General features: G+C 39.5%; 1 protein-coding gene across 1 annotated transcript in view; it reads left to right on the forward strand.

Annotated features, from left to right (window-relative positions):
• Nucleotides 1-25,751, forward strand: part of SLC36A4 (solute carrier family 36 member 4) — an 88,749-nt gene that overhangs the window by 5,162 nt on the left and 57,836 nt on the right. Inside the window, 7 exon segments of the mRNA XM_032442216.1 lie at nt 1,073-1,163; nt 2,325-2,413; nt 3,432-3,527; nt 5,055-5,139; nt 7,927-8,151; nt 8,965-9,063; nt 23,566-23,735. Coding sequence (XP_032298107.1) covers nt 1,073-1,163; nt 2,325-2,413; nt 3,432-3,527; nt 5,055-5,139; nt 7,927-8,151; nt 8,965-9,063; nt 23,566-23,735 — 855 coding nt within the window.

The raw sequence follows: 25,751 nt of genomic DNA on the forward strand, positions 1-25,751 counted from the left end.
ATTATATATATTAATTATATTATTATTATTTTAAAATAATACTATTATAATATTATTTGTTGAAGTTACATTTGAAGAACTTGTAAGGTCTGTTTTTGTTATTTCTTTTTTATTGACTAAAGCTTTCATAGTCACAAAACACAATTCTGACAGGTAATTGTTTTGAGTGTTGTTATTATAAAATAGCTTTGATGAAACTTTGAATCTTTCTGAGGCAGAATGACAATAAAATTACACAGAAAATGGCCTTTAGCAAGCTGGAAGTGGGACCTGGAGGTCAGATTTAAGTGTCCCATGTGAAGGAACTTATTTCTAGAGAATAATAAGAGCATCCTTTGAACGTGCTGGACCACTTTAAAGTAGGTAGAGCAAAGAGATGATTCACAGATCATCTTTATCAATGACCTAGACAGTGGAAGGCCAGCTGTATCCTGAGCAGCATTAACAGCGTGGTGGCCAGAAGGGTGAGGGTGGTGATTGTCCCTGTCTACTTGTGCTCAGGATGCCCCATATGGAATACTGCATCCAGTACAAGAAAGACATAGAGCTGTTGGAGCAGGCTCAGAGGAGGGTCACAAAGATGCTCATAGGGCTGGAATGCTTCTGTGAAGAAAGGCTGAGGGATCTGGGCTTGTTCATTCTGGAGAAGACAATGGTCTCACCATGGCCTTTTGTGCTTGAAGGGAGCTTATAACGGGAGGGAGAAGTGACTTTTTACATGGTCTGATATTGATAAGACAAGAAAGAACAGTTTTACAAATATACTTAGATTGGATGTTAGGTAGAAATTTTCACTGACAGGGCAGTGAGACCCTGGTACTGGCTTCTCAGAGAAGTTGTAAATGCCCCATCCCTGGAGTTGTTCAGGGCCAGGTTGGATGGGACCCTGAGCAGCCTGATCTAGTGGGTGGCAACTGTGTTCATGGCAGGGAATTGGAACAGATGTTCCTTAAGGTCCCTTCCAACTGAAGCATTTCGTATATGCTAATAAATGATGGAGGGTGCGCTTCCCCCATCCAGCGTGAGTGTGCTCGTAATGTGATTATATGATGTGTTCTGTTTGTATCCTTAGGTTTGTACAAACGCTTACTCACCTTCTAAAAGGAAACATTGGAACTGGGCTTCTTGGTCTTCCACTTGCAATAAAAAATGCTGGCATTGTGGTAAGGTTTAATCATTTTTCATAGATCTGTGAAGATCTATAAGTACGTGACAGAGCCTAAAAAACGATATAGTTGCCATTTGTACCTATCTACTTTGGGTTGTTTCCTGTTTTTCCCTTTTAGTGTGGTAAAGATGTAAAAGGTTGACACAAAACCAAAGTTTTTTTCTTTTAATCTAGGTAATATATTTTATTTTTGCTTGGCCAAAATGTTTCTTTTTCTGTAGAAAACAACAGCAACATAAACAAACAAGCAATGACAACAACAAAAAGTTTGAAAACAGAAAAAAATTGATTCATTCAGGCTCTTGTGAATGGGATTTGGTTCTGGGTTTATCTCATCTTTACCCAGACTTCTCTGTAGCCAGATTGTATGTCAGAGGGTGTGCTGCTGTCTTCTTAATCAGTCTTCTGTTTCTGAGCGCAATTAGTTTACATCAAATAACAAACAGGATCATTTTCTAAGGTAGTGCAAATTTCATCAAGTGAAATTTTTAACTAAATAAAACAATTCTTTATTACAGGAGGCTTAATATAAGGGTGAAAGTTGTATGTATAGCAAGTACCTTCTGTGAAAACTTGTGGTCAAACTTATGTTCTAAAAGAAATTGCTTTATTCAGAAATTATCTGTGACTCCTAATTGTAAAAGTTAGCAGGGGAATGTTCGTGACAAGGTTTTTTTTCCCCCTTTGTTTTTATTTCTTATTACGCTGCGCATCATCAGCTGTTCTAATGTAATGGGAACAAGCCTTGAAAATGGCAATGCTGATGACAATGACATGGTACAAAGCATGGTATATAAATGTGCAGTGTTCAACCTCCTCTTGTGGTAATTCTTTTGATGAATATCTTAATAATATTAATGGGGGAAGTTGTTTGTGCCCCCTTGCTATTCACTGCATGATCATCTCTAGGAAATCGTCTATCAAACAGTCAGTTAAAAGGGAGGAATGCCATAGAAAGTCAGCTGCAAATCCTCCAGTGGGTTGGGGGGGGGGGGGGGGAGAGGTTGCATAAAATTTGAATCCTTAAAATCTATTTATATGCTGAAATATGAATTTTTTTGCATGTAAAGATTTTCCCCCAGTGTATTTTCATGAGAAGCTCTGTTTATAGGACTTCTGTTGCTTATATCCTTCCTTCTTTTTGTCTCTGTACCAGGTTGGACCAGTCAGCCTTGTGCTCATAGGAATCATATCCATTCACTGTATGCACATCTTGGTACGTTGCAGCCACTGTCTATGTCAGAGGTAAATGTGGAACTACTCACTCTGTTGCTGAGTTGGAATATTATTTTTTTTCTTCTCCAGTTCTGATTTTTGGTCTGTGGAATGACACGACATTGTAGCAGTTTCTTCTGCTCAAAGTCTTGTACTTAACAAAAGGAATGCACATAGTTTTGGTACAACTGCAAATGATAGCTGTGCTTTGAGCAACACTACATTAATACATTGCAAAAAATTATCTGCTCCTACACAAAATTAAGCTGGTTTAATATATATTGTCCAATGTCCTGTTCCCTCTCTTAATAGGGAAGTAATCAGGTCTTTGTCATTACAGTTTTAGTGGCTGACCTTCAGTTCTTTAGCCCTCTTTTATCTGCATAATTTTCTTAGCTTCTGAAACTTCACAGCCCTGAAAAATGTTCAGTTTATAAGTTGTCCGTTTATGAACACGGAATAAACAGAGAATTGTTAATTTATTTTGTGCTGACACGTGAGCTCCATTTCTTTGGACTGTGGCAATTGGATTCTCCAAAATTGTGGTGCTGAGAAGTGTTAAAATGATAACAGTGAACTGATAAATGCTACACAGTATTCCGAATGAGATCTAGAACACTTTGGGAGAAGTGGTTTCAAATTGGGCTGACAGTATTTCCATTAGTAGTTGTTGTCATTAACCACTTCTATATTGGTCAGGTTTTAAAGGGCAACAATGAAAATCCTCATACTAACGTTTCTGAACTGAAATCACACAAAGTTGTTAGCATCCATGTAGCTGGAAAAGCTATCATTCAGAAAACAACGTAAACTGATTTAGTGTTATTGAATTAATAGGAAACAGCTTTGGTTTACATGCTTAGGGAGTGCTAAGATATTCCTTCATGTGAGAAAGAAGCCCAAGCTGTACTTCTAAAGTTCAGTAAGTGCAGAGTGGAGTCACAAATGATTCCTTATAACCCTGTGAGGCCACCAGTCTTCTCAGGGTGGAGATCTAGGCTCTGATTGTTTCTATTAACTCCATTCTTTCTTCATTCCTCGATCTCAGGATGAAAAAATCCTCACTGGGTTACAGTGATACAGTTAGTTATGCCATGGAAGTGGGGCCTCTGACTGCCCTGCAGAAAAAATCCTCTTGGGGAAGGTAAGTTGACAGTGGAATTTAATTTAATAAATCAATTATTAAAATGAATGGCTACACTTGGAGTGGTTGCGAGATTTGCCTTTTACTGAGATGTAGCTGGTTTTAAGAATGCGTTCTCTGTACTTGGAATAACAAATACTGTCACATAAAATTATTTCCTGGACTCAACTTGTATGCTGGGAATGACTGGGTAGCAAGTCTGTCTGTAAGGCATTTCATTTGTAAGGAGCTGTGAAGGAAAGAATGCTGACCTATAGTATAGGAAGGCATATGGTATAACAAGAAGTGCATTCTGTATTGTCTAACATAGTAATGAAAGTTTCTGCCAGCTTTTACCACAAAGGCGTTTCACTGCATCAGACTTTGCTTTCTGAGCAAGTTGATACTTCAAACATGAATGACTTTTTGTATTTAGTCCAGAAGGGATCAAAGCCTTCTTTTATTTCTGCCAAGGAAAGATCATAGAGAAATAGTTACTACATTTTTATGGGAGCAGCCTGCAGGTATTGATAGCTTGTTGTCTCAAGATCTTAAATACTTTATCCCTCTTGGAAAAAAAGAGCATCATGTTGTCTTTGCCATCTGTTGCTGTATAGCTTATGGTATGACTACACAGTGAAACTGAAAATCTGAGTTGCTGCTCCATGTTAATTGTAAGGCTTTTTCTTCTCTTGAGGAGAATATTTTTGTCTTGTTATTTTCAAGGATTTAGTACTTTGTGTTGTGTGTTTTGGCTGTCACTTGATTTCACACGAGACTGAGGGAAGTTGTGTTTCAGGATCTTTAGTGATGACTTCATAGGAATGGACTGGAGCTGAGAATAGAGGGAGATTGGACTGCAATAGAGTGAAAATACTGTAACACATCAGAGCTACATGCCACAAATGACAGTTCAGTTTCCAAAGACCCCGTGCTTCTGCAAATCTGTTCAATGGGGCATTTCTCTACTGAGGAACTATTAAGAGAGTTTCATTATGATGTGACTTCAGGCCACCATCCTGTGAATCATTATTCAACAACAATATGAACTATAGTTTAGAGTGTTGTTTTTTACCCCAAGAGATACAGCATCTGAATGTGTATGTGGATACATTTGTATAGATCCAATTAGCTGTGAAATGTTTGTCATCTTGAATTGCTGGAGCTTATATAACTAAGACTGTATGAGATATTTCATCTCTGGTATCAGTGGAAGACAGCTGTGTTGTAGTGCTAAATTACTGCAGCAGAAGGTATTTGCAAACTGAGTGTGTATGTCCATTGCTTATATTTGTGCAACACCATTGAATGTTTGAATTTCCTTTTATGACACTTTAAAGCATGTGATATACCTTAAAAACAAAACAAAAGCAACTTACAAAATCACTGCCACCATCAAAAAAGCCTCAAAACCACTTTATTTTTGTCGTAAGAGGAACCTACGTTCCAGTATTGGTGAGATTAATTTACAGGAGTTACAATTGTGTGTTAGAAATAGGTTAACATATGTGAACTGTAATGTGTGTTTGTTTGTTTTTCCCTTCTCAGGTATATTGTGGACTTTTTCCTAGTGATAACACAGCTGGGATTTTGCAGTGTTTATATTGTGTTCTTAGCAGAAAACGTTAAACAAGTGAGTAAAGATATTGTATGAGAACAGCTTTGGCATTAGATTTCTTTTTCATTACTTTTGTTTCCTTCTGCAGTCCAAAAGCACTTGTTGAATGTGGAGTTGAGAGATGCACAGAATACGCTCTGCTGTGGTTTCCCCCAAATTGCTTTTGGAAAAAAGGGGCAGTGTGCAAAGTGATCTAAATTCGCCTGTTGTGCAGGTGGTTTTAGCTTCTTTCCCTCTGATTTGTTCGTCAAAATTCAAAATGAATCTTAAAAAATGGTAAAAAACCAAGATGGCATCTGGTCTTGCAGCCAGTTTTCTCTGAACATTTCTTTTTTACCAGGCCTCGCTGCTGCCTCTTTTTAAACCTCTGATCTCCTAAGTGTGTTTCACCCTTTCCATGTTACAGGAATCTTTCTTGGAACCTGTTTCTGTTTAATCTCTTCTGTTTTCCACACCTGTCTTGCAGTTATTTAGCTGCTTATTGTCTCACAGAATCTGTTGAATCTAAACCAGTCCTGATCTTGCTGTTAAAAAAAATACCTGGTCTTGGGGTTTCCATAGCCTCTCAGTTAATTGGTTCCAATGCTTTGTCATCTGTTAGACAACTTATTTGTGTCTAAACTATAATTGATTATTTGCAATCTAAGTCTGTTGTTTCCTGTTCTGCCTCCAAGTATTTTATTGTATTTTAAGTATGGGTGCCTTTTACATTTTTGAATATCGATATCACATATTCCCTCATGTACTTCTTAAACTAAGATTTCTAATTTCTTCCATCTTTATTTGGATATTTTTTTACTTTCTGTGAACATTCTGCAGTGAACATTCTTTTGCCAAGTTGTAACCGAGCAGTTTTTTATGCTGATCCAGTTGAAGTTCTACTTGTGACCAGTAGACTTGAGAGGTTTTTTAGCAGGTCCTGAAGTTCATATTCCAGACTTGACATTTGAGTGTAATGATCATCTTGCAGGAGCATGTCGTTATTTGTTCATGATTGATTTGTGATTCACTGTGACTTCTTGATCCTTTACTGCAGAGTTACATGCTGGCATTTCTTCTAGTTCACTTTATACTGACAGTTTTTGCTTGCCTATGAAATTCTTTATTTGTCCTTACTGAATTGATGTTTGGCAGATCTCAAGGCTGAATTTTCCTTCTGCGTTCTTTCACTTTCCATTTGGAAAGACATTTAAACCATTCTTACTACATCCCTGTTATTAATGAAAATGTGAAATATTACTGCTTAAGAAGCATTTAATGTCTTCATGTAGTATTAAACAGATGCATACAAACACATATCAAGGTGTTGTATACTTTAAAAATGTTGGTCTGTTCCTTATTCAAGGATATCTTGAGATTGGCTGCCCTTGCTCTTGTGGGTAACTTTTAACGTCCCACATGTTAACTGACAACATGTATATTGGTCATACATCTAGCAATACCTGCTGATCATACATCCAATACAAACAGGCCTGGAGAATTCCTGAGGTGCACTGAAGAGAACTTCATAGGTACAAGGGGTTCTAATAAGGCACAGGTGTGTACATTTGTTGCTTGTAAAAAGAGAGGGCTTTATGGGAGAAGTGATGACTGGTGATTGTCTTGGCCGTGCTGACCATGAAGTAGTCAAGTTTTAAACTTTAGGTAATAGGAAGAAAACTGCCACCAAAACTTTGACCCTTGATATAGGGAGAGCAGACTTTAGGCTGAGCAGACTTTAGGCTGCTCAAAGAACTAATTAGCAAGGTCCCTAGGAACCTGCTTTTGAAGATAATGGGGTCCATCAGTGCTGGTCACTTTTAAGGAGCCATCTCTGAAGAGTTCAAGAGCAGGCAATTCCAAAGTGTCAGAAGTCAAACAGAGGGGAAGACTAAAATGGCTGAGCAAGGATCTTCTAGAGCTTGGTTGGGAAAGTTAATGGGTGTTAGAAGTGAGGCTGGGCATCACGGGAGGGCTGCAGAGATGATATTTGCCATTATAAGGAGGGGGTCTGTGCAGCCAAAGCTGTGTTAGATTTGAAGCTGGCCAATGCTTCAAGGGACAACTAAATGTTTATTTATTTATTTATTTATTGGAAGTATGTTAACAGCAAATTGTTCCATTACTTGATGAGGATGGTCACCTTGTAGAATAGGGACATAGACAAAGTAGAGACACTTGCTGACTTCTTTGCCTCTGTCTTCAACACCAGTGATGAGTGCTGGGATGCTCAGAGCCCTGAGTTACAGAACTTTTACTGGAATAGTGATGGACTTCAAGCCAATTTATTTTGACCTTAAACAAAAGAAAAGACTGATCACCTGTTGTATAAGTTTATCTTCCAAAACTTTTACAGAAAACCTGTTGCTGCTTTCTTGAAGACCTGAAAGCTGGGAACAGAACAGAGGAAACAAACTGTAAAAGCAGTAGCTGCAGAGACTCATGATGTGTACCCTGTGAATGAATTCAAGTCATCAGCAGATCAGAAGTGATATTTACAAGTATATATGATGTACATTGCCCTGTGCCCTTTCTTTTGGGAGGGATGTGGTGTTTTCCTCTGGGCAGCTTTTCTGTTTGCAGAATTCTGTCCCTTAGAGGGCACCAAAGAACAGAAATTAATGCAGCTTTAAATCTGTTTATTGTGGTTAGTGGAAGAATGAGGCAGGTGAGCAGGAAGAATGAGGGAGTGGAAAACTAAGCTAAAGGAAAATCATACTATTGGTGTTAATGACATGCAGTACCAAAAAAAACTGGAGCATGACTCTAATGTGACCACTCAGTTGTACTGCTATTGAAAACTTCTTTTTTTTTTCCTTACAGGTCCATGAAGGACTTTTGGAAAATGAAACTGATATAAATGTCAGTGTTACCAGCAATTCTTCAGAGAAAAGGAGTACTGATTTACGAATATACATGCTTTGTTTCCTGCCATTTATGATCCTTCTGGTCTTCATTCGTGACCTGAAGAGGCTGTCCTTTCTTTCATTGCTAGCCAATCTCTCCATGGCTGTCAGCTTGGTGATCATTTACCAGTATATTGTTAGAGTGAGTATAGAAAAGTTTATTATTATTATTATGGATGTGATTCTTACATGTTGCTTGGGATAGTTAATCTCTCCAATAATTTCTGAAAATTTCTGAAAGTCAGAATTATCTTCTTATTTGGGGTAATGGGGCATCTTAACACTCAAGACACACTTAAACATATTTTTATGGTATTTTTGAAATAATGGATAATATTGCTGTACTTAAGATAATGAAAATATGGATTATAAAGTTTCTTGAGTCCTTCAGTGGAAGAAAGTGGAGTGCACTCAAAACTGCAGAGGTCAGTCCATCCCAATGCATTACAATGGAAGAAGAGTTTCAGAGTTTGTTTCTGGTGTTTCTCCAGTACAGTTACTTACTTAAGAACCTTAAGGTACCGCATTCTTCTGTCTCATAAGATGTTTTTTGATTTTTTTGGATTGCTGCTATTTTTAATGTTCCGAGGCTCTTGGAAATAGAACAGATTGAACTGGTGGCTGAAAACATATACAGAAATGTCTACATTATAGAATGGTCTGGGTTAAAAAGGACCACAGTGATCATCCAGTTTCAACCCCCCTGCTATTTGCAGGGTCGCTAACCACCAGACCAGGCTGTCCAGGGCCACATCCAGCCTGGCCTTGAATGCCTCCAGGGTCTGGGCATCTGCAATCTCGGTTAGGAGGCAGAAGTTCCACACACGAGATAGGGAAAGTCTATTATTTTGTCAGGATCTGCTGATTTTTCTTTCCTAGGGACTAAAGCAGCAATCAGAACTGTAGGAACAGTTGTTGTTATTTATGCAGCACTGTTTTGCTTTGTTTTCATTAGGATATAGCAGATCCTCAAAGACTGCCTCCCTTGGTTGGCTGGAAGAAATATCCGCTATTTTTTGGAACAGCAGTATTTGCTTTTGAAGGAATTGGTGTGGTAAGTTGTTATCATCGACTCATCAAAATATGCCAGATGATGAAATATAAACAGTTTAAAGACTTTTGGTATTTATTTTTTCTTGTTGAAGCAATTGTCTCGCTCCAGTTTAGGAGTGAGGCAAAGGTTCTTTTAATAATGTTATGCCCGGTGTGAGATTAAGAAGAAGAGCATTCAAATGTTGATCCGACCAGTTTATTGGAAATAATAGACAATTGAGGGGATGGGGAAGGGAGAGTGACGAATGCCAAAATTAGGGTGATGGGGAAGGGAAAGTAGGCGATAGAAAAAAAAAAGTAGAAAAGAGCAGAATTACGGTTTTTTTTTTTTTTTTTTTAAGCGGGGAATCAGTCACACCTCCTGGATGCAAGCAGCGTCCCGTACACGTTGTTAACGGTTGCGTCCGGGGCGCAAAAATAAAAGCGTAGGGAGCGAGAGCAAGAGGCACGAGAAGTAAGTTAGACAAAAAAAAAAAAAAGTTAGTAAGCAGTGGCGGCTGGCAAGCAGCCAAGATCGGTGTTGGTGTTGAATCGGCAAGCAAAGATGGTCAGAAGTACCGTGGGTCTCTAAGAGAAGCAGAGTCTCGGCAGCGAGGTCCTCCGAGAGAGTAGTCTCGAGCAGCAATCCCACGAAGAGAGAATAGCAGCCAGTAGGACCAACTGGTGGAGGATATCTGAGGTCAGGATACCTAGATGCCCACTAAACCGTCTGGTTGTCCGTGCCCTTTTTATTCCTTCTTTCCAGCCTTTCCAGAGATTTCGGACGGCTTCGGGCGTCAGGTCTTGTGACGTTCCTCAGACGAAAATGTCAAATCTTCTTGAGATCGGGCCAACAGGAAAGACCACTTAAGGGCCATTAGTCCTCAGGGATGGCCATCTTCCTTGAGATAGGCCAACACAAAAAGACCACTCAAGGGCCATTGATCAGTATCTTTTCTCCCTTTTGTAGCTCCCGGACTTGTCCATCTCCTGTGTGTCTCAGACAAAGGCAGTCCTGGAACCTTGGCCAGGACTTACCTGAACTTGTCCATTTCAGCAAACTTTGAGACAGTAATGTAAAAAGCATGGCTTCTTACAAGCAATAATCTTCCAGGTATATGAAATGTGTTATAATTTGTCTAAGATAAAAGTTGAGGACAGAACATCCCTATAGAGGGGTATTTTAGTGGCTGCTGATTGCTAATGGAACACTTAGCATTTTCACATTTACAAGAACGTATGTAATACATAAATAGATAATGACAGCAAGGTAATAATAATTAGTACCTTCATATAACATTCAGCTAATAATATGATAAGACTGTAATTATAATTCAACAGCTTAGTTTGAAGTGATGGGTGCACAAAAAAAAACCCAACCTGTTTCAGCGTCTGCCCTTATCTACTGAGGTCACAGAGGACAGAAAATGGTTTATTGTAAAAGTATCATTTGTCTGGCCTCAAAGTTTTCTATAGGGATGGCTTCATAGTAATGGTGATGACAAGAAAAAGTCTAGACATTTCCAAATATTGTTTTGACTCATGGACTCGTGACAGTGAATCTCGCTGTTTCCTGAAATATCTTAGATATTTATCACTCCTAAAATATGGTTTTGGAGATTGAGGTTTTTTTTAAGCTCTTGTATTCGTATCCTGCTGCATCGAAGGACTTTCTGATTGCATCTCACGCTAGCAAGGTTTGCAAGTAAGTAAGCATTTTTAAAAACAGCCAAAGAAGCACCTAGGGATGGTAGGTCATAATGTTTGTAAACTGTTCAGAAATTACTGTATACGCTGTATTTCTTACTACCATAGCTATGTACTTCACCAAGTGCTGATATGTGCTTGAAACTAAAGCTAAAGAAACAGCAAAGACAAAGACACCACCAACAAAAAGAAAGAAGGCCAAACCAAAATACCAGTACCCCCAAGACAACATGTATGTTATCTGAAATGATTGTTGTTTCTCATTGGCATCATGTGTTGGAAATTTCAAGTATCCTTTCATTTCTGGAGTATTCAGCTTTGAATTAAGCCAGCAGAGCTGAATAGCGAAAGTCCTAACTCCGAGTATGTTATGAAATGTTTCCACAAAGTGGGTTTAGTGATGATGAATCTCCATTTCTCAGGCTGTTTTCACTGTTTCCTAGGCTGAACTGACTGATGTAGAGGTTTAGCTACAATGTGACTGCATGAACCTAAACATCTTTTTTCATGTCATCTGGAAGTTCTGCCATAGCAAATGAACCTAGGCTGTTTGATGCCCACGGCAGCTCTTGACTGAAAAAACAGCAAGGCGCAGTGGTTAAAGACGCCGCCTTGCAACACTGGGGCCCGGAGTTCGAATCCCCCCTGTGGCGCAAGTGGTAGAAGTGCCGCTCTGCTACACAGAGGCTCGAATCCCGGGGGCTGGACTCGATGATCTCTAAGGTCCCTTCCAACCCGCACGAAACTGTGAAACTGTGAAACTGTGAAACCCCATCATCAGTTAATCTAACAGATTGAGCTGCATTAAACTTAATGCTCCTAAGTTGTATGAGGGGTGATGTGAACAGTTTTTTTTGTTTGATGTGAACAGTTTTGTCCTTTTACTGAATTTCAGGGAAGTTCACTTGTAACACGATTCCTACAGCAGAAATAAAGTTAGTCCTGTTAGAGGGCTGACTAACAGTAATGCACACTCAGCTGTGATGCTGAAACAGAGCTGCACTTTGATGTGCTTGCTATTCGTTCTTTGTTCAGTGTGAGTATTCTACAGAAGCAGGATCACTGCTGGTTGGTATAACGTACCTGCTGCAGCTTGCACTTGTCTTAGCAGCTGGGTGTTGATGATCTATCTGCTAATGGGAAGGGCTGTTAGCAGAGTAGGCAGTGATTTCTTAATGCTGAGCTGGAAACAGGAATCGAGTGTTTAGTATAGTAGATCTGGTGGCTATTGTTAGTAATGATGGGGATCCATTTGGGATTTCAGCACCTCTAAATTAATGTTTTAAGGTGAGGGTGACCTTGTGAAAATCGTACCGAATAGTGGCATAAACAGTGGTAGCTGTGGATGGATACAATAGATGGTTTTGGATACGTGGATTTGCTTTAATCCTTAAAGCTTCAGTCTAGGAGGTTGTTATGTGTTGATCAGCAGACATCAAAATTCAACCCTTTATGGATTGCTTTATGGGCAGAGTGCTGCTGGGGATGGCAGAATGCACTGCTGCTGCTTTCATCTGTGATACAGCTCCTCACTGGTTGTGGGTTCCCTGCTCTGGATGAAGCTACCTGTGAAGTCACGAGGTTGATATTCAGGCCACAGAAGAGAAGAAAGTATAAACACCACTTTTTGAGTTCTGTAGCTGCAGGTGATAGATGGAATGAATGTTCACAGAATGTGTTATTTTGTTAGAATAGTGTTTGAGAGCATCTTTCATATTCCGTGGATGAGCGGATCTGTTTATATAAAGAATGTGAGGTTTCCGTGACTGAATTAAGAAGTAGTTTCAGACTGTGCTTCTGAGTAGACCTAAAATGCAGTTAAAACGAAGAGTATAAAACTGAAGCCTTCAGGCTTGGATATGTCTGCAGTGTTACTGTGTGGAGGTGAGAACTGCATGATGTTGTACCTATGGAACCGCAGTTATAATTAATGAATACTGGGCAGTGAAATTGCAATTTACATTCTTGTCTGAGGTATAAAAACCAAATTCAAATAGGCAGGTGATATTTTAATACAAACTTAGGGGAGAGGAGGAGGATAAAGTAGGTTCATAAAGTTTAAACAATAAATATGTATATATTATGCGTTGTGTATAAATATGCTCAGTTAATTTAGTACTGCTTTTTTGGAGTGCTGCACATTAATCAGAATAGCAGAGAGAAAGTTTAACTAAACAGTATTTACATGTTTAGAAAAGAAATCTGATAAAACTGCTTTTCAACTCGGTTATCACAGTTTTGCAGTAGGGAGGTAGGGTGGTATTTGTATACCCGGTGACAGGCTCTGGAATCCCCTTTGGCAGCAGCTCACCAATTCCAGGAGCTTTAAAAGGAGAAAACTAAGTGGATTATAATTTTTAAAGCGTTGGTATTTGGATTTTGAATGCGATGCAGATGAGCTTCTTAGGCCTATGGCATTGAGATAAAAGCCTCTCATTCTTAAATTCTTTTGCCAGAGTAGTAATATTGTTTTAAATAATTAATGAATCCCAGTGGCTCTCTGTTCTGTTGTCAGACGGTGTTTGGCAGAAGCAGACATTTAACAGGTAACATGACATAGTCTCTGTATACTCGGGTCATCTCTAGATTGGAGTACATCAGTTTCATTGCTGTTTTTTCGAGACAGCTGAGATGCAAAGGCTGTATCATCAGAGGTTGCTTTTAAATGTGGTCACCAAAATGTAGGCATCAGCAGTATTTGTTGACTGTATATGTGACCTCCTTGTAAATTTATATGGTAATTGTGAACTTTAAATGTCTTGTCAGTGAGAGGCATGCCAAAACTGCTGAGCCTCTTGGTTTGACTCTCTTCTGAACATGCTTAAGAAGTGAGGAAGGAGGCAAAAGATTATAGATAAATGTCAAGAAAACAATGTTACAGGGTGTGTAGCAGATACAGTTTTTTGGTTAGAAACGGACATTCAAAGTCTCTTTCAGATTTATCCAAGTCTTGGTAAAAAGCTGGGCTTGATGTTGGCTCTTCTGGAGATTTCACAGCAATGAGCAGCTCAGTGCTGCCATACAACTGTCCCACTTCTTTTCTTCAAAAGAGCAGAGGGAGAAAATATGATGACAAAAAACTTGTGCCTGGAGATAAAGACAGGGACGTTACCATCCAAGTGCTTCCTCCTCTGTCCCTTCAGAGGCAGGGGTGATATTGAGAGGACCAAGAAAGCACATCTGATAATAAATGGCTGAGAGGATGGTACTACAACAGGAATTTTGTTTTGTTTTGTTTTCTTCTTTTGACCATAGGACAGTTTATTCAGCACCTGGCACAATGGCTGCAGATGGATCCTATCCATCTCAAAGGGGGGAATGGATCCTAGCAGGGCTCATTGAGAGAGTTTTAACCTAGGAATGGAGGGGAAGGGAATGAAACAAGGCTTGCTAGAGATGAGCCTGGAGGAACAATAATAGCACTGGGGACAAGGCCAGTGTCTAAGCAGATGTGCATCTACACAAATGCACGCAGCATGGGCAGCAAACAGGAGGACCTGGAAGCCACAGTGTGGTAGGCAAAGTGTGATTTAGTTGCCGTTACTGAAACATGGTGTGGTCACTCTTACAACCTGAGTGCTGCAATGGAGACTGACCATGAAATAGTCAAGTTCTCAGTGCTTGGTTGTCAGGAATGCGATCAGCAAGACTGCTACCCTGATTTTTGGCAGAGCGGTCATTGAACTGTTCAGGGCACTGGCAGGGCAGTCAGTCCTGAAGGGCAGAGGAGTCCAGGAAGACTTCTGTGTTTTAAGTGTGTGTGTAGTAAAGATGGAAAAAGACTTCTTACATTCATTGCACACATAATTGGGCAGTGCTGTAACTAATTTCAGGTAGAAACATTTTCTGTTATTGTTTTTTTCTTTCCATTTTGGTCAGGTTTTTCATCATCTATGTCCATTATCCGGTAATGAATTGCTGCTCTTTTGCACTCATTTGCAATTGTCTTAGGTATTTTCCTCCTTTCTAGTGTGTTCTCTGTGAGTACTGCTCTGCAATGGATTCAGTTGCCTAAGTGATATTTAACTATGAGTCTTCATTATATGCCTAATTGACATCATGGGGGAAAGCTTATTTGCTTTGAGGGTGACAGAGCACTGGAACAGGCTGCCCAGAGAGTTGTTTTTTTAAATAGATGATGTTGTTGTACGGCTCAAAATACCAGCTATTAATATTTATGAATAAATATTGTGCTGAAAGAGCCCTTATCATCCACTGTTGAACACTCTGACAAATTTCAGTAATGATTCTCTAATATACACTGTGACTTAAAAATTGTACACCTGGAGGAGAGATTTGTCAAGAGCAGGAGCAGAAAGTAGAAGACATAGAAAAGTGGCATCATGATGAAAGCAGTTAAAGAAGATTACACTAAAAAGTGGTGTGTTGTGTATTCTTACACTTGAACTGTTTTGAGTGCTTCACAGAAAGAGTGAATGAGTAGTTTAGAAGTCAGGGTGCTATGCAATCATTTCAGATGAAAGTGTATGAAGCTTTCTGTTCTGAGGAAGGCAGAGTGGTCAGCGTCTTCCATTCTCCTATATCAGATGGATTGATTTTCAGAACAGCACAGGTTTTTTGTTTTGATGGTATTGATGTTAAAATGTCAGATATGAGTCACAAAAACTGTTGATTTGCTTGGGTTTCTCTGGTGGGGTCCTTTTAGCTTTTAACTGTCTTGGTCCTGGGGGGTGTATTGCTGTTCTCCGTGCATCTTCCATATATTCTCCATGGATTCTTTCCCCATCAGTAAGCATCTGTTGAATTACTGTATATTTCACAAATGAATTTATTAGGCTTATATTCCTTCTATTCTTTTGTTGCTGGAGATAATATCACCCCAGATAAATATTTATCCTCTGAAATAATGAGGTTTATTTTATCTCTGTGTTAAGAAAATTTGTTTCTAAACTTGTTGGTTGTATTGACTTAAGAAACCAAAGCTAATATTTATGGAAAACATTAAGATCATCAAGCTCTTACCGTGTGTGAATGCATCTTTTAAGCTGCGTTTTAAGTAAAGTGGTTAAGAAAAAGGGGCTAATACCTCTGGATAGATATATTTCTCTTCTAGAGTTGTGAATCTTTGTAGGGTCCTTAATCTTGTTTATTTATAATGATGCTACTTAGTCCTTGAAGGAAAACATTGCGACCTGTTTTCACTTGTACAGTCATGGAGTGGTCTCAGCCCCATGAAAGACCTGGGAATAGCACGGAATCACAGAGTGTCTGAGGTGGGAGTTGACCTCAGGGTCTGCCTCCTCCAGCCTCTGCTGTAGCAGGGACAGCCAAAGCAGCATGCCCAGGACAGTGCCCTGGCTGCTTTGGAAGATCTCCAAGGAGGAGGCTCTACAAACTATCTGAGCAACCTGTGACAGTGCTCCATCACCTGCACAGCACAGAAGTGCCTCCTGGTGTTCTGAAGGAACCCCCTCTACTCCAGTTTGTGCCCATTGCCCCTTGTCCTGGCACTGGGCACCACTAAAAGTAGCCTGACTTCATTCTCACTGTACACTCTCTTCAGGTATTTATAGGCATTGATGAGATCTCTGTGAGAATCCTCTTCTCAGGGCTGAACAGACCCAGCTCTTTCAACCAGTCCTCTTAGGAGGCGTCCTATGAAGTGCTTCGATCTGCTCATTACCTTTGTGACCTTCCACTGGACTCTATGCAGTATGTCTAGGTTCATTTCATTCAGAAATGAAAGTAGGACTCAAGGTGCGACCTCACTAGTGCTGAGGGGAAGAATCGTGTCCCTTGACCTGCTAGTTATACTTTGGTTAATGCAGCTCATTAGCCTTCTGAGGAGCAAGGGCACCTTGCTGATTCATGTTCAACTTGGTGGCTCCCAGACTCTTTTTCTGCAGAGCTGTTTTCTAGATAGGTGCTCCCTACCATGTCCTGGTATCTGGAGTTGTTTCTGCCCAGGTGCAGGAGTTTGTACTTTTCGTTGTTAAACATAATGAGTTTCCCATCAACCCACCTCCCCAATCTGTCAAGGTCCTTCTGGATAGAAGTGTGACTCTAATTAGGAAGCCACTACCCTGAGTTTTATGTTGACTAGAAATTTTCTGAGGGTACACTTGAGTCTGCTGATGTAGATCACGGATGAAGTTGTTAAAGAGGACTGGAGCTATTATGGACCACTGGGGTGCTCTGCTTGTTACTTGTTTCCAACTTGACTTTTCACTACTGACTTGTAACCTCTGGATGTAGCCTTTCAGAAAGGTTTTAATCCACCTTACTATCTGCCCATCCTTCCACAGCTTTTCCACAAAGTTCTGATGGGTAACAATGTCAGAATCCTTACTGAATACCAGAAAGACAATGTTCACTGCTCTTCCCTCATCCATCAGGCTGGTGATTTCATTACAGAAGCTCATCATGTTGATCAGACGTGAATCACCCATTGGTGAATCCATGCTGACTATCCCTGATTTTCTGCTCCTTCATGTGCCTAGAAATGGTTTCCAGGATTAACTCCTCCATCACCTTCCCAGGTATTGAGGTGAGGCTCATTAATTTTCCAGGTCTTCCTTCTTGTGCTCCTTTAAGATAAGAGCGACATTTACTTTTCTCCCATATACATGTTGTACTGGAGGACATGGTTTAGTGGGGAAATTCTGGCGGTAGGTGGATGATTGAACTGGATGATCTTAAAGGTCTTTTCCAGCCTTGGTGATTCTAAAAGGTGTTTTGTGAAGCTGTGAATGCTTTTTTTCAAAGCATTTGCATTGAAGTTCTTACATTGGCAACTGTCTACTAAAGAAGCAGATTTGGATGACTGAGAATTTGTTATTGCAATGGAATATACTCTTCTGCAACATTTTTTGTGTTTCTAAAACATATTTTCTTTTATCACTTATCCTGTAGAGGTTTGAGACTAGCGTAAGTTATAGAGGATGTAAGAATATACTGTTTTATAGTCTATTGAGTACAGTTCTAAATGCAGCACAATGGGGAAAAATAAAACTGAAGTGTATGGCTGGAAGTGCCTGATTAATTAAGAACATAACTTTTGTATTGGTATATATCTTACAGCAGGACGACAAAGCCTGTAACACTTGAATAAATTTGACAAGCCAAATACCTTAAAATATTATTGGATGCATCTTAGTTCTACTTTGTAGTTTTTCTTATATGTTGTAGAGAAATATTCTGGATTTTATTCCTGAATAAAATTATTAAGACATGGTAGTGCGCAGTGATGTAACTTCTGTTACATCAGAGCAAGCTAAAGTTTGAATAAATGTCATAAAGGGGAGATGAATAAAGTCTTAAGCATTTATTCTGTATAAAACATTTTGTCATCTAGAGGAACCGTGATGGGCTGGAGAGGTGAACTGGGAGAACTGTAAAGAATTGTGGTGAAGTTCAATATGTGAAGCACCTAGTGCTGAGGAATCATAGGATTACTCAGGTTGGAAAAGACCTCAAAGATCATCAAGTGCAACCACAGCCTGACCATAGTACCCTTACTAGGTTCATAGGGGAGGAGCACTTCAGACATAGTTCATGCTGGGGGCAACACATCTGGAAGGGAGCTTGGCAGAAAAGGAGCTGGTATTTGGGATTGAACATGAGTCAGCAATGAGCCTTGCTGATGAGAAGGCTAAATTTGTCTGATGCCCAGGCTGTATTAGGGAAGTATCATCAGCAGGTCGAGAGAGATGATTCTTCCCTTCTCAGCACTGGAGAGGCCATACCTGGAGTGCAGCATACAGTTCTGGGTTCCTGGTACAAGAAAGACTGGGATATACTTGGACACACTGGAAAGGGTCCACAGTGGGACACTAAGATGTTGAAGGGACTGGACATCTTTCCTGCAAGGAGAAGCTGAGAGATCTGAGTCTGTTCTGCTTGTAGAAGAAGAGGAGGCTCAGAGGTGACCTCAGGAAGTTTAACAGGAGTTAAGCACTGGATTCTGCTCCTGGAATGGGGCAAGTATGGATATATGTTCAGATTGGAGGATGAAATGATGGAGAGCAGCCCAGCAGAAGGGATCTCAGGTTTCTGTTTGTTGGGAAGCTGAATATGAGACTGTTGCAGTGTAATCTCAAGTACTGTGTGCCGTTTTGGATGCCACAGTGTAGTCTTCTTGGAGATCTTCCACAGCTGTCTGGAAATGGATGGCTCTGGATGCTGTTGCTGGGGTCAGAGAAGGCCAAGAGGTTATTTCCCACTCTGTGATTCTGTACATTAGTATAGGATATGAGCAAGAACAGACAAGTGAAACAAAGCAGACTGAGTAGGAGTTAGGTAGTAGAATTTGCATTTGTATACCTTGAATATTTTCATATCAGCTTTATCGGTGTTTTGTTTTATAAACAAGTCGTAAGGAAAATTATCTTTATGCAGGCGGACATGATTATAGGTACATATGAGAGAATAGAGGGGCAGTGAAGGGGCAGAATCCTCTTGGATATTGAGCTATTATCCTTTAACCTGGAATGCTCATTTAAAATCAGTAAGGGAGGGAGGATGGCTTCTTGTCATTTTTTGTGGCAGTTCATGAAAAATGGAAAGATGAGCATATTTAGCTCTGTAACAGATGTGTATGCTTATTCATGACAAGATTAGTTTTCAGTCGCAGTGACAATTAAATCAATCTGATTATCTGCAGGCTGAATTCTTGTGTTCCTCTTATTTTTGGCTGGGTAATGAAAAATATACAGTTGAGTTTTCTAATTAGAAAGCTCCAGTCCCCTGGAGCTTACTTCTAAAAGGTGAAGTCTAATTGCAACCAGAATATTCAAGTCAAGTAGTGAGGAGACAGTGTTATTTGTGGGGAATGATTCTAGCTACTGTGAGCAGCTTGAAATGAAAGGGTAGATGCTTCACATGATTTGTGATCGTAGATTAGGCAGGTTATTTCCAATACTAGATTATGCTGCTTTGCCAGTAAGGTGTGAATAGTTTTAAATTAATCTTTTGGTGGATTAAGGGGAGGTGGATTTCTTGTAAGGTTATTATCTTGGAAATTAAGAAATCAAAAGTTAATAGTCTCTAAAGGAATCAAGCATTAAGTTCTAAGTAAGATATGTTTAACAAAGCACGTGTCTAACAAATGACAGTTATCTCTCTAAAACAGATGGCAGAGAAAAAGAAAGAAAATCGATTTACTGCAAAAAAAAAAAAAAGGTGGAAAATAAAAATTAGGTAAATTATCAGATTTTGTCTAGAATAGCTAATATTGTAGGTATTTAGGGCTGTGACGGGGAACTGCTGTGAACTGGGACCTAAAGAGTGTGAAGAAAGCAGAGAAAATATGTAAATCATAAGCAGGGAGAAGACCGACTCAGAGCCCCAAACCACTGAAACTTTTATCTCCAGATGATATCTTGAGGTTCTCTTACCTCCACTGTTCTGCCTCTGGTAACTTTGCTTGGGAGACAAAATTATTCCCCAAAGTCCTCACGAGCAAACTGTTTCATATGAGAGATGGTTATATATGTGGTGATAGTTGATAGATCTGAAGAGTGGGGAAGAACTAGATTAATGATACTGTCTGATAGAGCAGAAATATTGTTCGAGTGAGTGGACAGCAGCACTGAAGCCTTGGCATGAGTTACTGAACGAATGCAACATTTCTCTTGAGAGAATCTGTTCTGATGCAAGAATGGGACAGGTAGAGGGAATTGGAGATGAGTTTTTGCTCCTTCAGTGCCCTTTGATCATCTCGTTCAGGTGTCAGCTTTTTAAGAAAACCATTTAAAGAATTGAAGAGTGAAATTAATTTCTGGTTCCAGGAAAAAAAAATAAAAAGGACAAGAAAAATAATGTTCAGCTTCAGTGTTTCAGAAGGAAGTTAAAGAAAGAAACTCAAAAGCATTTTCAAAAAGATTCTTATCTCTATGGTGGGTAGTTAAAATGTTAGGCAACAGAAACTATACAGGAACCAAGAGGAAATTCAGAATGAAAATCTCTGCAGCAGCTGCCCACGAGCGGCACAGGAAGAACAAACTGTAGCTTGTGTCACACCTCCATTCAGCCCTTGTCTGCATCTGAACCGTTTTGGACATCTTCCACCTTCTCTGTTCTCTGGGTAGGAGTGGAAACTATTTTACAGTTTGCCCCATCCCTGGAGGTGCTCAAGGCCGGGTTGGATGGACGCTGGGCAGCCTGAGCTGATGGGGGGCAACCAGCCCATGGCAGGGCTTGGAACTGGGTGGACTTTAATGTCCCTTCCAACCAAAGTCGTTCTATGACCCTATGATGATGAATTTAATGTAAAGCACAGTGTATGTGTAAAATGTCACTACTGATAATAATTATTTATTAAAATGTGTTACCTTGCACTGTGCAGTCATATAAGCATCTTTGTTTGTTAAATTGTTCTTCAGTATGATTGTCACCAGTATGTGTCATAAATATACATTATTTTGCTATTTAATTGAAGATATGGCCAAAAAGGAAGAAGTTTCTTTCTCTCTTGCAGTTTTTATGAGTAGTCTGCCAAGAAATCGGGATGGCTTTTTTTGTTTGTTTAAAGGAATTGAAGAGCGAAAAGGACCCCATAATAAATGAAATCATAATGCATAACCCAATGGTACCAGTGATGGGTCTTTGATTTGAGTTCCCTGTGACAGTGACACCACAAGATGTATCTGCAACCTGGGCAAGCAATTGCTACTGCAGTTCTGTAGGGTTAACAAAGGTTGGAGTAAGAACTTAATGCAACAGTTAAACTTACCAGGACTCCTGGAAGCTGTAGAACATCTTAGAATTTAGGCAGAAAATGTGTAGTATTTGTAACTAACAGAGAATTAATGGGTATGCGACAAATCAGAAGGCCCAAATGCTACCTGTTGATTCTTTGTACCAGAATATTTTGTATGAATAAAGAATGGGAAAACCAGGGGATATGAAAAATAACCTATGATTACTTCCATTCTTCAAAGTTCTTAATAAGCAGTTAGGGTAAAACAATCCAATCTCAACTCAGGACAACAAAATCTGAAGTGTTTTCTGTCCTACCTGGCAGTTCTTCATGTGAAATACAAAAATACAACTTGATGGGCACTGCGCTGTCCCAGAAACTTAATCCTTTTAGAGGAATGAGTGTCTTTGCCTCTGTGACAGTAAATTTAATATCTGTGGCTTCATGTCTCCTTTTGTTTTTTGTTATTTTTTTCAGTCACTTAATAATTAAGTTTCGAAGTGCTTCTTGGCTCAAATTTTGCCATCTCCTTAACAAGATTCAGTTACAGCGCAAGCTCCTGTTGCTTACTGGGGGAAAAATTTAGCAGTGGAAGCTCTGAGGATGAAGATTCTCAGTTAATGCATTTCATTAATTGGGGACGAGCAGAAAGCTTGGAAAAAATTGTCTCCAAATTTGCATCTTTTTAGAGATCTGCTCCCAACTAAAATGACCTCATTGGGATTTCCAGTGTGTGAGAAATACAACATGGGATGAATAAATAGTTGTGGTGTTCAGTGGTAGGTCAGGAAGTTTCAGTGGGTGAACATGAAGGATGGTTACTGTGGAGAAAATAATATGGCAGCAATTCATATATAGTTTCTGTTTACTTATTTGGGGAAACCTGCATTTCTTGTAATGTGTATTTGTTAAATTGAAGGGTAAATTTTCATGCATTTAAATCACAAAAAGGAGAGTAGCTCTTAAAGGATGTCCCTGTTGCACTGAATGTCTGTATTAAGAGTCACATCAGTAGAACCCAGGAGTGTAAAGCTAGTTTAATTCACAGTGCTGTACCAATTGCAGAATATGAGCTACCTGCCTTCTTGAAGATAAGCTGAGCTGCATTTTTAATTCTGCTGACTGTACTGGCTAAATCTTTATTACCCATCTTTATTACAGAAGCTTAGACATTTTACTTATGTAGACCTAGAAAATCAGCTGTCTTAATGTTGAACCGTGTCCCGTATTAGTGAACTGAGGTGAGTGTAGACTTGAGAAAGATATGAGAAAAGCATGCTTGTCTAGGAATGTCTGCATACCTTCAGTTTGCATCTTCGTTATAGCAACCAAGGCTCTGTTACACTGCTGAAACTCAAGGTGAGAGCAGCAGAACTATTTGGCACTTACTGTGTGTTATTTGGATTTCCTGCCCTGCTTTTAAATTCTGTGTTGGTGGCTGAAAAATCACTGCGTATGTTTTCCTATGTCCTACATAATACATGTAAAGGAGGTGCAGTCATGGTTGCAGTGCCTGCTTCTTCGCTTTGAACTGATGAGCTTAGCGAGCTTGCTTGGCTGCAGTTGAAACTCAAAGCACCTATGGTACATTTAGGAAAAGCAGCTTTCAGTATGCCTGGCCATATCAGTGTCAGCAAAATGAGAAACAGCATCGGCCCGTGTTCTGGTAGTTCGTGGATTCGATGGAGTGCCAAGGCTGACTGCTGAGCATAAGTGCAAATCACTTGCACTGTTGGTTTGTCTGTGATGAGGACTACCAGTGCAGTCATAATGGGAAAAAGAAGATTACTCTTGGATACTGAGCATAATCTGTTTAAAAATATACCAAAATCATGATACTGGTACTGTGTATACATTTTCATCTGGGCATCATCAGTTTCTCTTTTCTAACATCAGTTTCTCTTTTTATTAACCTATAAATACTGCTTTATATATTCAAAGTTATGCTGTTTTCCAGCCAAGATTGGTGCTCTTCAGTAGTCGACTGAATATTTCCACTGTGTATACAGTAAAGCTTCAAGACTGTAAAACGTTATTGTAGAGCAATCATGTTTATTGATAACAACTCTTTAAATTTCATAAGTCATCTGTGAAAGGGGGGAGAAAACAGTTTTATTGTGAGGATATAAAATGTGGTTTTTCTCCCTGTGTTTCCAGGTGCTCCCATTGGAAAACAGAATGAAGGACACTGCACGTTTCCCACTGGCACTGAACATTGGCATGGGGATCGTTATGACCTTATATATCTCATTAGCCACTCTCGGGTATCTGCGCTTTGGGGATGAAATTAAAGGCAGCATAACATTAAACCTACCACAGGATCAGTGGTAAGTGGGAATGTGACTTCAGAGCCCTTAATCTCCACATGCAGAGCCCTTAATCTCTTACATGCTGAAGAGGTACTAAAGACTTTTACCCAGTTAGAATTCATAGTTCTTTATCCACCTGTGTCTGCATGCATGTGATAATTCTTACAGTCATTGTGCAGTTTTAATGTTTTCCAAAAGTTATGTTTCATTGTGTGATTCTAGTGATAAATACACGAAGTAAAATGTGTCATGAAGGATGAAGGGGCTTTTTGCTTGCTGGAATTCTCATTTATCTGTTATTTTTGCTTTGTTTGTGTGGCATTACTGCATAAACTTTGTTTGACGAGGTTCTGTTTCTTGAGGCATGTTGCTCATAATATATATTTAATTGTGGCCTTTCATTAGGAATTCGCATACATTAATAACCAGAATCTTCAAATGCTGTATCCCTTTCTGTCTGTATGATGCATCTGAAAGGGAAATTACTTCTGTTTGCAGTAGCAAACAGTATTAATCATTGATGAGATTAGTGAAACTTCTGTTTTAAGCGGTAGCTCTGAGTTCCTTTGCTGAAGTTGAAATTTATTTGCTCTCTACGATGAGTTCTGTTAAAAGAAGAGAAGGAAGAGGGATGCAGAATAAGGCAAAATTTCTCGCTGTCTTTTTATGTTGCTTTTTGTGAAGCTCGGGCAAACGGGATGAACTTTATTAGCTGCTGTCTAACAGGGCTATTCAAATAGGAATTTTCAAATAGCTCTTGGCTACAGTGCAGATGTGATGATATTTATCCTCATGCCTTTACAGACCTAATACAAAGAAAGAGATAATAAAAGAGATGGAAACTGGTGCTCTATAAGGAGGGAATTGACATTATAAGCTAATAGCCTCAGAGCAGCTGCTCAGGGCTCAGATGTAGAGATAACAAATAGTCTGTTTTCCTCTTACCCTGGATGGTATCCCAGAGCACCAGGCAGAACTAGGAGAAGCAGCTCAGGGTACACCCATGGGTTATGATGCGCGATGTTATCTATAGCTTTGCAGTACTTAGGGTCTACTTAAAACGTTATTGCTGAGCAAATGTGTGCAATTAACTGTGCTATCAAAACAAATTTCCAGTGAACCATATGTTGGTATTTTGTTATTTGGTCCTCACATAAAAGCCAATAAGCAGCTGGATTGAATGCAAGAAGCAGAGAAGTTTTTATAAGAAAGTGGCTGTGCAAAAGAGTTTGGATTGTAGCTGAGCAATGAGATTTGGTTTATGTGTTTAATTTCAGCTGGGCAATCCCTGTCTTTTGTGATAAAAATAACTGACATTCTGCTGCTTTCTGAGTTTTATTTGATGCGTGTGCAAAAAAGCTGTCCAGAAGGTATATATGGGCCCTAGATCAGTTAAGTCTTTAAGCTCAGTTCAAATAAAAGACTGCTCCTACTCTGGCCAGGTCGGAGCCTCCAGATAAGAGACTTTTTACACTTCCAATTTAGAATGTGTTTTGGAAGGCAAAGCGTTGTCCAACATACTAAGTAAAATATGGGGGTTTTAATATTTTGCGTTTTCTGGTCATCTTTAACATCCACATCCTTATGAACTCTATTTTAGTACATCACATTTTTTTTTTCTGCACAGTTATTTATCTGGTTTGGAATAGATTAATAATAACTTCTCATGCTCTTGGAATTATGTGGAGGAACTGGTTCCCAGTTTTTTTCCAGTAAGAGGTACAATAAAATCCAAAGTGCAGACTGATGAGAGGTGCACTTTTCTTGACTTCTTCCAGAATCTATAAATGTTGTAGAATTCTTTATAAAGGTAACCTATGGACCGTCTTTATCTGATTGCACTGTAGTAGCAAATTGCCAGTGAGTTCAATTTAGTAATGCAAAAGAATGATTTCCTATATTGAACAGTATGAGTCCCTGTAAAGTAAGTAGTGCAGAGAAAAGTAGTGCAGTGGAGGCACATTCTTTGAACTGCTGTGTATCTGTCACGGGTTACTTAGATTTACCTATGCCCGTGACAGGGGAAGCCACCCC

The sequence above is a fragment of the Coturnix japonica genome, chromosome 1 (assembly GCF_001577835.2).
Source record: "Coturnix japonica isolate 7356 chromosome 1, Coturnix japonica 2.1, whole genome shotgun sequence".
Classification (NCBI taxonomy): Eukaryota; Metazoa; Chordata; class Aves; order Galliformes; family Phasianidae; genus Coturnix; species Coturnix japonica.